This window comes from Eleutherodactylus coqui, chromosome 10, assembly GCF_035609145.1.
Source record: "Eleutherodactylus coqui strain aEleCoq1 chromosome 10, aEleCoq1.hap1, whole genome shotgun sequence".
Taxonomy (NCBI): domain Eukaryota; kingdom Metazoa; phylum Chordata; class Amphibia; order Anura; family Eleutherodactylidae; genus Eleutherodactylus; species Eleutherodactylus coqui.
This window is the reverse complement of record NC_089846.1, coordinates 35,041,539-35,055,324: the sequence shown is the minus strand read 5'-3', so window position 1 is coordinate 35,055,324 and position 13,786 is coordinate 35,041,539. Positions and strand designations below refer to the sequence as shown.

The 13,786-nt window shown below is 38.6% G+C and overlaps 1 protein-coding gene across 2 annotated transcripts in view; it reads left to right on the top strand.

Moving 5' to 3' along the window:
• Positions 1 to 12,630, top strand: part of LHX2 (LIM homeobox 2) — a 31,277-nt gene extending 18,647 nt beyond the window's left edge. For both annotated transcript variants that reach the window (XM_066579779.1, XM_066579780.1), the window contains exons 4-5: positions 9,470 to 9,675; positions 10,060 to 12,630. In XM_066579779.1, coding sequence (XP_066435876.1) covers positions 9,470 to 9,675; positions 10,060 to 10,347 — 494 coding nt within the window. In that variant the 3' untranslated portion in view covers positions 10,348 to 12,630. The remainder of the gene's footprint in view (positions 1 to 9,469; positions 9,676 to 10,059) is intronic.
• Positions 12,631 to 13,786: the final 1,156 nt, after the last annotated feature.

The following is a 13,786-nucleotide window of genomic DNA, read 5'->3' as shown; positions in this document are numbered from 1 at the left end:
TTGCAGTGCTTCAAGAGATTCAACACACTCAGACAAGAGGGATAAACCCAGTCTGCCGCACAATGTGCTTCATTGTACTACAAGTGCTGGACTTATTCTTTCTGTAGAGTAATTCCCAACCAAATATCCAAATAGCCAGAAAAGGAATCTTAACTCTTTGCTGTATAAGAGCGGTCTGTATGCCTAGACCCCATATACCTCGCTGGCCGAGAGGATCTACTCAATACTATGAAAAGAACCAAAAGTAACCAAAATACGTAACAGGGCTCAGTTTGTCACTTTTATCCTTGGAGCTTTATCATCTCTGCATTGAGATAACTCTGTAAGTTAAGGTGAGTTTAGATGGAAATAATCATTCAAACTAACTAAAGTGAATGATAATCATTCCGTCTAAATGAGAGTCAATGACAAATAAGAATTATTCGCTACTCGTTTGTCATTCAGTTTCTGCAGGACTGAAAATCATTGATCACTTGTTCCGTTTAAACACTTCTCGTTTAGTCTTTCACATAGGGAATTTGAATGAGAAGTGATCGGTTCTCGTTGAATGAGTCAACGATATATCTGCCCGTCTAAACAGGCTGCACGAACGCGAATGAGCTGATGATGATGTCACCAACTCGTTCGCTCGTGCAAACGAGCATTAACATAGTAGGTTTACCTTCACTCTTATTAAACCCCACTGATGTATCCGAATGTGACAAATTCTGCTCTGCTAAGTCTAATTTTTGTCATTTCTAGGGATTCCAATTCTGTTTTCCGTTATATTTGTCTTTAGTAACGAAGTTTTGTTGTTATAACAGAGAAGTAACATTAAGGGGGGATTTAAGGTGCTTTCACATGGACAGAATTATTCCGCAGGATGCAAGGCAGTTGCGGATTTTGTCAAATGTGTGAATTTTGTTGTGTTTTGCAGAATTGCTTGTTGTTTTTCCCCGCAGACTTTAATTCTGGAATATATATCCTGTTTGTTGGAAATCCGTAACAACAATTCTGCAAGACGGCGTAATACCGCAGCAGAAAACTCTAAATGTAATCTTGCGGTTTTGGAGTAAAGATGCGCAGATTTTAACAGATGCAGAATAGGATAATATTTGATTGTATAAATGTCTGTGTGGACTAATTGTGCCCCGTGTGAAAGCGCCAAATAGATGGCATAAAAAATGCCACAAACACATCTGCCACCATTATTAGATGTTTTATGCCATGTGTGACTCCAACTTGAGTGTTACCCCGTACAACGTTGACTGGGCCTCTCTCTACCTGTAACACAAGTTCCCTTAGTTGGTTTTTATTTGAGGTTCAACAATGAATGTTCTTTTTAGATTTACCTATTTATGAACAAAAACTAATCAGGTACATAGTTGTATGGGGTTCAACTGGAGTCACACCCAACACTGGAGTGGCACCCAACACTGGAGTCGCACCCAACACTGAAGTCACACCCAATACTGAAGTCACACCCAATACTGAAGTCACACCCAATACTGGAGTCACACCCAATACTGGAGTCACACCCAACACTGGAGTCACACCCAACACTGGAGTCGCACCCAACACTGGAGTCGCACCCAACACTAAAGTCACACCCAATACTGGAGTCACACCCAATACTGAAGTCACACCCAACACTGGAGTCACACCCAACACTGGAGTCGCACCCAACACTGGAGTCGCACTCAATACTGGCGCTTAAATGGCCCCTAAAGTTAACTAGTCCCTACTAGAGATGAGCGAGTATACTCGCTAAAGGCAATTGCTCAAGCGAGCATTGCCTTTAGCGAGTATCTTCCCGCTCGAGACTGAAGGTTCGGGTGCCGGCAGCGGGCAGGGAGCTGCGGGGGAGAGCGGGGCGGAACAGAGGGGAGATCTCTCTCTCTCTCTCTCTCTCCCCCCCCGCTTCCTCCTGCTGACTGCCGCTACTCACCGCTCCCCCGCGCCGGCACCTGAACGTTCCGTCTCGAGCGGGGGAGATACTCGCTAAAGGCAATGCTCGCTCGAGCAATTGCCTTTAGCGAGTACACTCGCTCATCTCTAGTCCCTACATAAGATCTCTAGTACTGTAAATAGTGCATAATGGCTGGGTCTCCTTTACATATTTTGGCTTGTGGCCTAAGAACTACAAGTTATGTCTCTGATAATAAAATGTCATAATATAATATGGGACATTCTAGATATATGACCTACAAATGTAGCAGAGCTGAATATGCACAATATAGCTTTCATACTTTAATAATATCAAGTACATGTGAATGCAGCACTTATCGACCATCCTTTCTTGCTCTATTTGACATAACAAAATCATTAGTTTAAGCAGCAGATTCTTTGGAGTTTATTCCACAGAATAGTTTGGGAGTGAACACCCCTCTCTCTCTGCATTGCGAAATGAAATGATTTGGCGTAGGCCTGTGCCAGAGTACTTTGCAAGCAATCAACAGATTTCATGTGTCACTATTACAATAACAAGTTTTGCTGTCCTTTGGAGACAAGTCAGTTAGTTTTGGCTGCGGCTAAAGCTAGCTTTATTTTCAAAAGCAATTGATTTTTTTTTCGAAGCCAGACCAAAGAACAGCTGAAAATTGAAACCAGTTTCTAAACCACATATCGTTTGGTTTCCAGATCGTTTTCTTAGGCTCCGTGCGCTAAGTATTCTTTAAGATTCATGATATAAAAATTAATAAAACGGAACATGGGGGAAACCGGAAATGTTTTTGTCAAAAAATTGGGAAAGCATTTATCTCCGACCACAAAGAAAAATTCCAAATGTGACATTAGTAATAGGAGCCTTCTTGAAGATTATCTGTGATTGAGAGTAACTGCTACAAGCTTATGTAGTGTATGTTGTATAATGCTATTTGTTTTCTTGTACTCTGTGGAATGTGAAGTGATGAGCCATTGTACAGCATTTAATGAGTTAAGTACAGAGTTCCATGGACAATTGCCAGCTGCTAAATGTCTGGCAGCCTATCAAATGGCATACCTTCAAACTCTTGGTGGTTTGCTCTTCGGCAAGGAATACCCCTACCAACCATATTTACAATAGCAATTATTAGTAACATTATCATAGTTACATAGGTTGAAAAAAGACCCAGAAATGTCAAGTTCAACCTTTTTTTGATTTTTAATTAAACCTCATTATTTGCCAGATTAATTATAACCCTCAATGTCGTTTGTTAGATATGCATCTAGTCTTTTTTTAAATGCTGACACAGAATTTGTCGTTACTATTTCTTATGGTAGGGTATTCAATAGTTTGACTGCTCTAACTGTAAAGAACCCTTTTCCTTCACCCGTAAAGAATGTCCTCTCATCGTATGTAAAGTCCTTGGTAAAAATAAACAATTTGCCAGTACTTTGTAGCAACCACACATTTTTGTAATACATGGGAATACATATATAATGTTGTATGCTATACACATAAGTGAGATCCTTTCTAAGGGTCCTTTTACATAGGATGACTATCGAGTGCTCAAGTGCCTGACAGTCATCCCAACAATCATTCGTACTGTGTTTTCACAGCTCACTAAATAGAGGGCGGAGCTCGTCGGAGACTCTTCCGGCCAACTGCCTCCATTCAAAGTAAATGGGCAATTGTTCATAGATGCCTGTTTACACGGGCCGATTATCTTCAGGTTTTCATGCCTGCATAAATTGATTGACGAATGATAAGCGAATGAATTATCATTCAGTCTTGGCCCCTTCTACACTGAAGGATTATTGTTCAGTTACGCACAATCCGGCGATTAGCTGAATGATAAAATTGTTCCACCCAAAAGGGCCCTAAGCGTCTTTTTTTCCAAGTTCAACAAGTCCAATTTTTCTATCCTCTCATTATAGAAGAGACTTCCCATCCTATTTAATAATCTTGCCGCCCGCCTTTGAACCTTTTCCAGCTCCACTATATTCTTCATATAATGTGGATCCCAAAACTAAATCCCATAATCTACATGTGGTCTTTATAGAAGGGTTATATTACATTAGGATCATAGGTTTTGATCTTTAAACTGTAAAGCTGTAGTGCTGCTTAAAAGGGCTGTGCCAAGATGGCATCTTCTGTTCATATACTCTATTATGGCATATGAAAGCCATCAAGTGGGACCACCCTGTATGTCACTAAGAGTCATTCCTGTCCTGGTGGACCTTCTGGTGTCCTGTTATTAAAGGACAGCCATTCGTGTGAATGTCCGTCCTGTAATAGTACATTTTCCCTGCAGGAGAAATGTCAAGCTGGCTTTGGTATCCCCCGACCTAGATAAACTGTTTGCCGGGACTGCTGAGATTGAGAACTAAGCCTTGCATTCTCAAGGTGGTTGGCCATCTTGACAACCCCTTTAATATTCATAATCATTTGTCTTTTTCTTCATCTTCTTTCTCATTTTCTTTGGCTGCTTTCCTCTTAAAGTGGGTACTCTGGTGTGGACAATCCCTACTTGGTACCCATAACAAGAAATATACCTTGGTGGGAGCCGCCCTCCCCAATTGGCTCTAATCTGTGAAAATAGATGGCAGTAAGTGTTTAATTTCTATGCAGCACCGCCATAGGGTAACTCAGCATAATACAACACCCATTTAAATCAATGGGTAAGGCAGCACAGGACAGGTCCTCCAGAACTAGAGATACTTTTTATATCTTTCGTTCTCTAGTCTGACCAAGGAAAGAGGATCCTGAACAGGAAATCCCCATCTATTAACTTAGAAGTCTGCTTTTCTTGTTCAAGAAAAAGCGCCACTCTTATCTATGGGTCATGTCTGGTACTGCAGATCAGCTTCATTCGAGAGAATACAAGAATACCTGACACAGCCCATGTAAAAGAGAGAAGCTGTGTCTGGAAAGAAGCCAAACTTGTTTTCTAATCGAATACAACCCTTTTATTATTAATCATTTTGTAGTGTTGTTGTCAGCGACTCAACGTACCCAGTAGAGTAGGCATGCATAATGTTTGTCTTTTTAGATGAAACTAAGGAAATACTGACATATCTTCAACAGTGTTGGATAGATCTCATCACTGTGACCCCCATATTTGACCACTGGGTGTATCAGTGCTATATTTGGCTGGTTCTTGACTTTCGACTCATTTTGTATTTCCTTTACTAAGAACTTGCTTGTTTGGGGTCACAACAATCAATATGCCGAAGCACAGAAATGGATAGCAGACACAAAGGATCTTTTTATATGATACGTTTAAGGTTTATTGCATTATTCCAGATATCCACAAACAATTGTGATGTTTCGGGTCGATGCCCTTTATCAATCTGTAAATTTCCTCAGACGCTCAATATGTGGAGATCCTAATGAACAGCAATTTCCAACATGGGGAGATAAGGGGACCGAAGCTGCCAACGAGGTCCTTAAAAACATCATATAAAATGATCCTTTGTGTGTTATCTATTTTGGTGCTTCTGGATATTGTGGAGTCTGTGATGGTGGGACTCAAAGAGATCAACATTAGACGGAGTGCTACCAACCTTTTCTCCAAGGACAACAGCCAATATTAACAGTAATAAATTATATGTAACCAATTTTTTGAGTCATCAGTACCCAATAAAATGATAGGAATGAAGCAAGAATGAGCTAGTGACTCTTAGCTACTAATGACTAATTACGATACTAAACATAGAAGGCCGAATGTATAAAAACTAGTGCTGATAAAATATAGGGCAATTGCCCATAGCAACTAGTCTGATCACTTTGTAATTTTCTGGAAAAATTAAAGCTGGCATCTGATTCGTTGCTGTATGGATACTATGGATGCTTGGATTACAGGATACTTTACTTGTAGGCATGCCAGGCAATTAGAAAAAAATATGGCTTTGTTAGCCATATTAACTAATTAGACTTTAGCTTTCATTTTTGCATAGTAGCTGAGCTCTGATTGGTTGCTATGGGCAACACAAGCAACCAATCGGATTCTAGCTTTTATTTTTCAAGAGCAGTTGAAAGGGAACATGTCATCACCTTTTTAGCCCCCATAAACTATGTTGAGGCTCAAAGCTAAGGGCATGGGGGCATCTGCGGAGCTGTTTTTTTTTATATTGATCGGGTCCCCCATTCCAGCACTGGGCCACCAAGAAATCAGCACACACACACAATGTGACTGTTTTCTGAAGAGTCATCCTCGTAAAAAGAGCCACGCTGTGTGTGAGTGTGCTGATTTCTCGGAGGCACAATGCTGAAAAGGGGGAATCAATGAGTACAAAAAGCAGCTCACCGCCCTCCCATCCCCTCACCTTTGAGCCCCATAATGTAGTTTAGGTTCCCATTTAAGAAATAAGAGATTAGTTTTGATTAGAGATGAGCGAGCATACTCGATAAGGCAAACTACTTGAGCGAGTAGTGCCTTATGTGAGTACCTGCCCGCTCGTCTCTAAAGATTCGGCTGCCGGCACGAGTGAGCGGTGACCTGCGGGAGTGAGCAGGGGTAGCGGAGGATAGAGAGTGAGAGAGAGATCTCCCCTCCGTTCCTCTCCGCTCTCCCCCGCCGCTTCCCGCCCCCTGCCGGCAGCTGAATCTTTAGAGACGAGCGGGCAGGTACTCGAATAAGGCACTACTCACTCGAGTAGTTTGCCTTACCGAGTATGCTCGCTCCTCTCTAACTTTGATTGGTTACTTGGGCAAGACAACAAACACTGCTGTTAGTTATAATGAGTCCTATCTAAATCGATGGTTGTCACATCATCAACTATTTACCTTTTTTGAACTCGACTATGTCAGTTCAATAAGCGGAGCTGAGTTTGATATGTGATATAACTGGAATATGATTATGCGGTATAACAGAATGTAATATGCACAAACAATTACAAATTCAGCATTATTGCGTCCATGCTTCATGAATAGCTGCCTTTAAATATCCTACCTTATTGCAAATGATACTTTTCCCAGCATTCCCTTGCACTTCTAAAGAAACAGTTATGTAGCATGTGTAGCAATAATATACATCCTGTAATCTAACTAACGAGTCGCATTGATTGTGACTCCAATCTTTGTATGCATTCACACATAGAAAACGCCACATCACTTTTCTGATTTGGCATGTTGGTCCTCACTAACATAAAACGCTTTTGGCACTGGCATAGAGAATTAGAGGATTATTCTGCATTATGCTGGAGAGCGATGCCAGTAGCATTTACATATCACACTATAGGATCTTTTTACAATGTGAAACCGCTCCTTCTCAAGTATGCAGCGTTCCCAGCGTTCTCCGATGGTGTTACCTCTGCAGTAATGACGTTGCCCTATTTCTTTTGCATAATTCAAAAAACAATGAGATTCATTGCTCCGAGAAATGATAATGATGTACAGATCTTACACGTCCATCGTCCTAGATACAGTGCTAGAAATTTGCACTGATAGTACGGAAGCATGGCTGCTATTGTAGTACTAGTAACAATAAAAGCCATTTACTCTTTGTTTTCTAGAGGGTTCATATGTTTAATATTGTATAATAGTATTTCATATCTATCTAATATCCATTTGTCTCATTTTAGACCTCAGGTCTAAAATGCATTAGACTTGAGATCCGCTAATCTATCTCATATGAGATAGATAGATATGAGATAGATTTAACTCCTCTCATGCAGCAGACGAGTGATTAATCTATCTATCTATTTATCTATCTATCTATCTATCTATCTATCTATCTATCATCTCTCTATCCCATCTCTATCGCTCTATCTTATTTAACTCTACCACATAATCTATCTATCTATTTCATATTTCTCTACCACATTGTCTATCTATCTATCTATCTATCTATCTATCTATCTCATATCTATCTATCTATCTCATATCTACCTATCTATCTATCTATCTATCTATCTATCTAGCTATCTATCTATCTCCTATCTATCTATCTCATATCTATCTATCTATCTATCTATCTATCTATCCATCTATCTCATATCTATCTATCTATCTATCTCATATCTATCTATCTATCTCATATCTATCTATCTATCTATCTATCTATCTATCTATCTATCTCATATCTATCTATCTATCTATCTATCTCCTATCTATCTATCTATCTATCTATCTATCTCCTATCTATCTATCTATCTATCTATCTATCTATCTATCTATCTATCTATCTATCTATCTATCTCCTATCTATCTATCTATCTCATATCTATCTATCTCATATCTATCTATCTATCTCATATCTATCTATCTATCTATCTATCTATCTATCTATCTATCTATCTATCTATCTCCTATCTATCCATCTATTCTATCTATCTATCTATCTATCTATCTCATATCTATCTATCTATCTCCTATCTATCTATCTATCTATCTATCTATCTATCTATCTATCTATCTATCTATCTATCTATCTATCCTATCTATCTATCTATCTCATATCTATCTATCTATCTCATATCTATCTATCTATCTCCATATCTATCTATCTATCTATCACATATCTATCTATCTATCTATCTATCTATCTATCTATCTATCTATCTATCTATCTATCTATCATTATGATAGTACATCCAAGAATTAATTGCAAACTAGTTACATATAGTAGTTTTAATCTGTATAGCTCCCTAATGACTCCTGTGTATACCTTAATAGCTAAAAGGTAGAAGGGAAATTATTATTTGTGGCAAGAGTACTATGGTCTTTATGGTTATTTTTTACAAATACAGTCAATGAAAGGTCAGCAGCATAGGACAACATTAAGAAAACATAGAACCTAAAGTAAAATCAAAATGTAATCTTCCCTCCAACCACAAAACCTAATTGTACATATATGAGGGTGATAACTGCAAAATAGATATATGAGTACGAACCATCCCATACAATAAACATACAAACAAAACAATGGGACTGTAATGAAAATGAATTTTAAGGTTAGTAGAAACCAGTTGCAGCAAAGTTCTTAAGCAAAAGTGTCCATATTCTTTTGTGGTATTGAAGTTGCAGACAAAAAGTTGGGTTAACACTTCTCAGGCCATGTTTTTTGTGTAGTTTTCATTTTTGAAGGCCCTTTTAACTGTAAACCATTTGAGCCTTCCACAAGTTGGGATTGTGTGTTTGATAAGTTAGTTTGATGGCTAACCGGTGACAACGTTAATGATAGTTCATCTTAAGAGTGTTGACATGATAATATGTATTTATGAATTTCATTATCCACCAAAGGTGTTTTAAAGCAAAAGTCCAAGATGTTGTATTGTTCCTGATTTTCCACTGCTGTGGTTTCTAGTACTCCCTGGATGTGTACTGGCGTTCTTATATGGTCACACGATATTTATTGCTCATGTGGCACAGGTGGATGAACTGAAGCATATACAAATAATTAGGCAATCAAGATTTTTTTCCAAGATTTCCCTTGTCTCTCAGAGATATCATTGTACAGTTTATTTAGAAGTCCAGTTCACATCAGTGGTAAAATTAATCGTAAGAGAACTACAGTATTGTTTTGTTACTGCAGTTAATAACATCCCCTCTCTTGTTTCTTGCTAGCTCTAAGCTGCAATGAAAATGATGGAGACCACATGGACAGAGACCAACAGTACACCCCTAACCAGAAAACCAAACGCATGAGGACCTCTTTCAAACACCATCAGCTGCGGACAATGAAATCTTACTTTGCTATTAACCACAATCCAGATGCCAAGGACTTAAAGCAACTAGCACAGAAGACAGGCTTAACCAAAAGAGTTTTACAGGTATACATAAAATATTTATAAAATACCAATCTATGTAATTCAGATACAAAAACATTACAATTGATAGTAAGTAACAAAATAAATAATATTTAACACATGATATACTTTTTGGAACATCCAATGTGTGTCCTAAAGAAAATAGAAGCTACACAGGAGTCAAATGACTATTGACTACATAGAGATTCGTTATGTCATATGAATGCTTCTAATGGGTATCGATAGTTGTACTTTACCGTGTGGTCGATTGGATCTCTAATTCCTACTAGCTTCTCCATTCAACCCCACCTATTATAATAGTATTATGTTTAGTTCATTTATACTTGGATATCATTTGAGATGACAAAATTCTTAGCCAAGTTCTGAATGTTCTTCTCTCTCTTCTAGGTATGGTTTCAAAACGCACGAGCCAAATTCAGAAGGAACCTTCTACGGCAAGAAAATAATGGGGTGGACAAAACATCAGATTCTACTCTTCAAGCCGGGACTCCATCAGGACCAGCCTCTGAAATTTCAAATGCCTCAATGAGTCCCTCCACTACCCCAACCACATTAACAGACTTAACTAACCCCACCATGCCAACTGTGACCTCTGTACTGACTTCGGTGCCTGGCAGCTTGGACGTACACGAATCTAGAAGCCCTCCACAGACGACACTCACAAATCTCTTCTGATGACTCTTTGAAAGTTTCTTTAAAGAAAAAAATATTTTTAGTCGATTTCCAAGTGTATTTTAATAGAGACTTCGTTCAATGAATAATTTACATTTTTTGGTGAATGGTCTTGATGAAGGGTTCATTGTGCTGGTGTTTTGATAAACTGAAGGATTGCTTGGAAGATGTATCTGCAACACAACATTTGTGTAACTATACAGTTTTGTGGACTAAACAAGGGAAAGAACCATTAATTTAAGTTGGCTGAATCTTCTGTATTCTCAAAGACTGTTACGTGCCTTATATACTGTCTTATCAACATACATTTTCTCTCTGTATATTTATGACCAGAACAAAAATTGTTAAAAGTTTGTTACTTTTCAATTAGTCCTAAAAAAAAAGTTACTTTGTTTTAGACATTTTTGGACAGAACTTTGCTCTAAGTGAGTAGTGTAAAATTTCAGCATTTATAGATAATGTGGTGGTTTCTGTCAACGACTTGCAAAGTTTGCACTGGTATCAACATCCAGACGGGATTTTATGGGGGGAGGGGCAACATTAGTCAATGGGAAGGAAGTTTTCATAGCGCTCTTTAAAATTTTGAGGTGTGAAATATATCATCTTAGAAGGCTTTTCGATGATGTCCTAGATAATGTTTTGACCCCGCCTGCTTCCAATCCAGTAAATAAGTTTATATAATATGCAGGGTTATGACAGAAAATAATTGGCTAGTTGAAGCGATGGATTAAACATAATGAAAAATGATAAAAGAGAACAAATTAGCAGATAACATAATTGGCGACCCAGTGAGAGTAAGTTCATCCACCATTGTTGGAAATTCACTTATTTTCCTTTAAAGCTTAGCTACATTGTTCACTGTGAAAACTGTTTTCTAATTGGACTAAACCAAGTTATCCTCTGCAGCTATTGACATATTTCACAAGGCAGTGAATCCATATGAGCTACCTGGTTATACAGTATGAGCTATCAGGCTATACAGTATTAGTGTTTACATGCATTTCAAACTAGAGTTTAAAGTAATCTACTCATGAGTTTGGAAATATGGGGGCATGAGTGCAAAAAAAACGCTAATTTCCAAACGACCATGAAACCAACCACACAAGAATCCACTAAAGTGTCCCTTACAACCAAACTCAATGACCTCTCTACTAATTAATTGAAAGGATTTTCTGACAATGGACCTTTATCCCCTATCCATCAGGTATGTCATCTAAGTGATATGTGGATGAGTGATAAATGTCCTTTTTGAGACAACTCCTTTAATAGTTTTCCTTGTGATCCCTCCATGAGGCCATGATTAGGAAACCATATTTTCATTAGAAGAACATCCTATTGTCTGTAATTCGCACTGAGTAACATTATGGGCTAAATCAGAATGCAATAGTTGTATTTTTTCAGTAAACTTGTCTGATGTGTTCTGCAAGCTATGTGATGCAGAAAATTGCACTTGGTCATTTTACAGCACTTTTTTTTTTTAAGACGACATGACCTATAAATTCACTACACAGTGTTTTCAACTTTTTTACAAACTCGGTAGAACGATCTACAAAAATCCCATGTAACTTCCTTGAATGCAGATGAGGAAATTAAGAAAGGCACACGATTCCACTGTTCACCTTAAAACATATCCCATTCAGTGCCACACCTGCCTGAAACACTTTTGGAATATGTTACAGGCCAACTCCGACTCTGAGAGTCTCCAGAAGTATTTAGAAATGATGCCCTTTATGACTAAACTCATAGTTAGTGTTCATTAATAATATTGATAAAGCCAATTCAAACCAACCTTGTATAAATTAATGACCTGTGTGTAATTTTTTGTAAAGTTTTGTTTGATCTCTAAAAAAAAAAGGTATAAAGCAGGAAAAAAAAATATACTAATAAACAAAAGCTGCTTCATTTATTTTGTTTTGGGCCCATTCCATTTCTTAGCACAGAGGTACTCTGATTTGGCTTCCCTTCGGTTGTTGATCTACAGCATCGTCTCCATTAAAATTGTTTACCACCTGATTGGCAAGTGGATCAATAAAAAAATGGTGGTGGCTGAAGACCAACAAGAACATGAGCCAAGACTACAGTACAGCTGCTTTAGAATATTGTGAAAATTTTCCCCTATTTGTAATGTTGGATAAGGTCAGAAGAATTCTGAGATGTTGTTGCATCTTTTGGATGGATAACTTTACCTCAGCAATGCGTAATTTTTAAGATAGAATGAACGTATGCCTTTTTGTTCTTGTTTAATACAGAAACATTAGTGTTCTTGATATGAAGAATAAATTTTGTCCGTGACATAATTCACTGTTGCAGAGAAGTGGATTTACTATTTTACATCTTCATTTTATATTAATTTACGAAACTTGTAACTTATAAAAGAAATACTCGAAAACAACTGGTCTTCAAATTTGTCGGATACATATTATATTACATGGCTCAATGTTTTGAGAAGTTTGGTATAAGTTTTATCAAATATATGTTAGCTTAAGGGCTCCTACCCGCTTGCTTTTTTTTTTGCGCAAATGTCAATGGGACTTTCTAATGTTAAAAACGCATCGCAAGTTTGTGCTTTGTGATTTTTGTGCAATGCGTTTTTAACATTAGAAAGTCCCATTGACATTCGCGTTACAGAAATGCAGCGTTAACACAGCGTTAAAAAAACGCAAGTGGGTGGGAGCCCTACGGTCTCCTTTACACAGGCGACACGGCATCGCCGTGAGAAAATCGCAGCGATATCGCATCGCTGTTTGGTGCAATATCGCTGCGTCTTCTTACGGCAATACCACAATTTTGTAGTGCTACTAAGTCACATGTGGTGCTACAAAGTCGCACGACTTTGTAGTTCCAAATGCGAGGATTTTCGGGGGAAGAGGTGGGTTTGAAATATAAGCCCTACCCTGAAAATATGCCATAACTCCAGAAAAAAAGTATACTTCACCTTAGAAGTGTTGTCCGGGACTGCAGATTCTTTCTGGTCCCCCTTAATGGTCTTCTTCATCTCTTCTGGCCGGGGATTGAGAAATCCCTGCCTCCTGGAAGCAAAACTTAGCCAATCAGAGCCAGCTCTCGATGAATAGTTGTGATTAGTTCATCGAGCGCTGGCTGTGATTGGCGAAGCATCAGCCAATCAGAGGCAGTGCTTCCAGGAGGCGGGGATTTTTCAATTCTTGGCCAGAATGAAGGAGAATAGCTCCGGGGACCTGGGGAGAAGATGTGGCTGGGCTGACAGCGCTTCTTAGGTGATGTATACTGTTTTTTTCCCCTGCAGCAAGGGCTTAGATTAGGGCTTTGACAGTAGGACTTCCTACTGTCAAAGTTGCATCACACTGCACGAAAATTGCATTTTCGTGTGATGCGATGCAACAGAGAGAAAGGCTCCATAGGGAAACATGGGCTAAAAACCTCACGAGTCACGTGCATATCGTGGGACCCGCAAGGTTTTTGT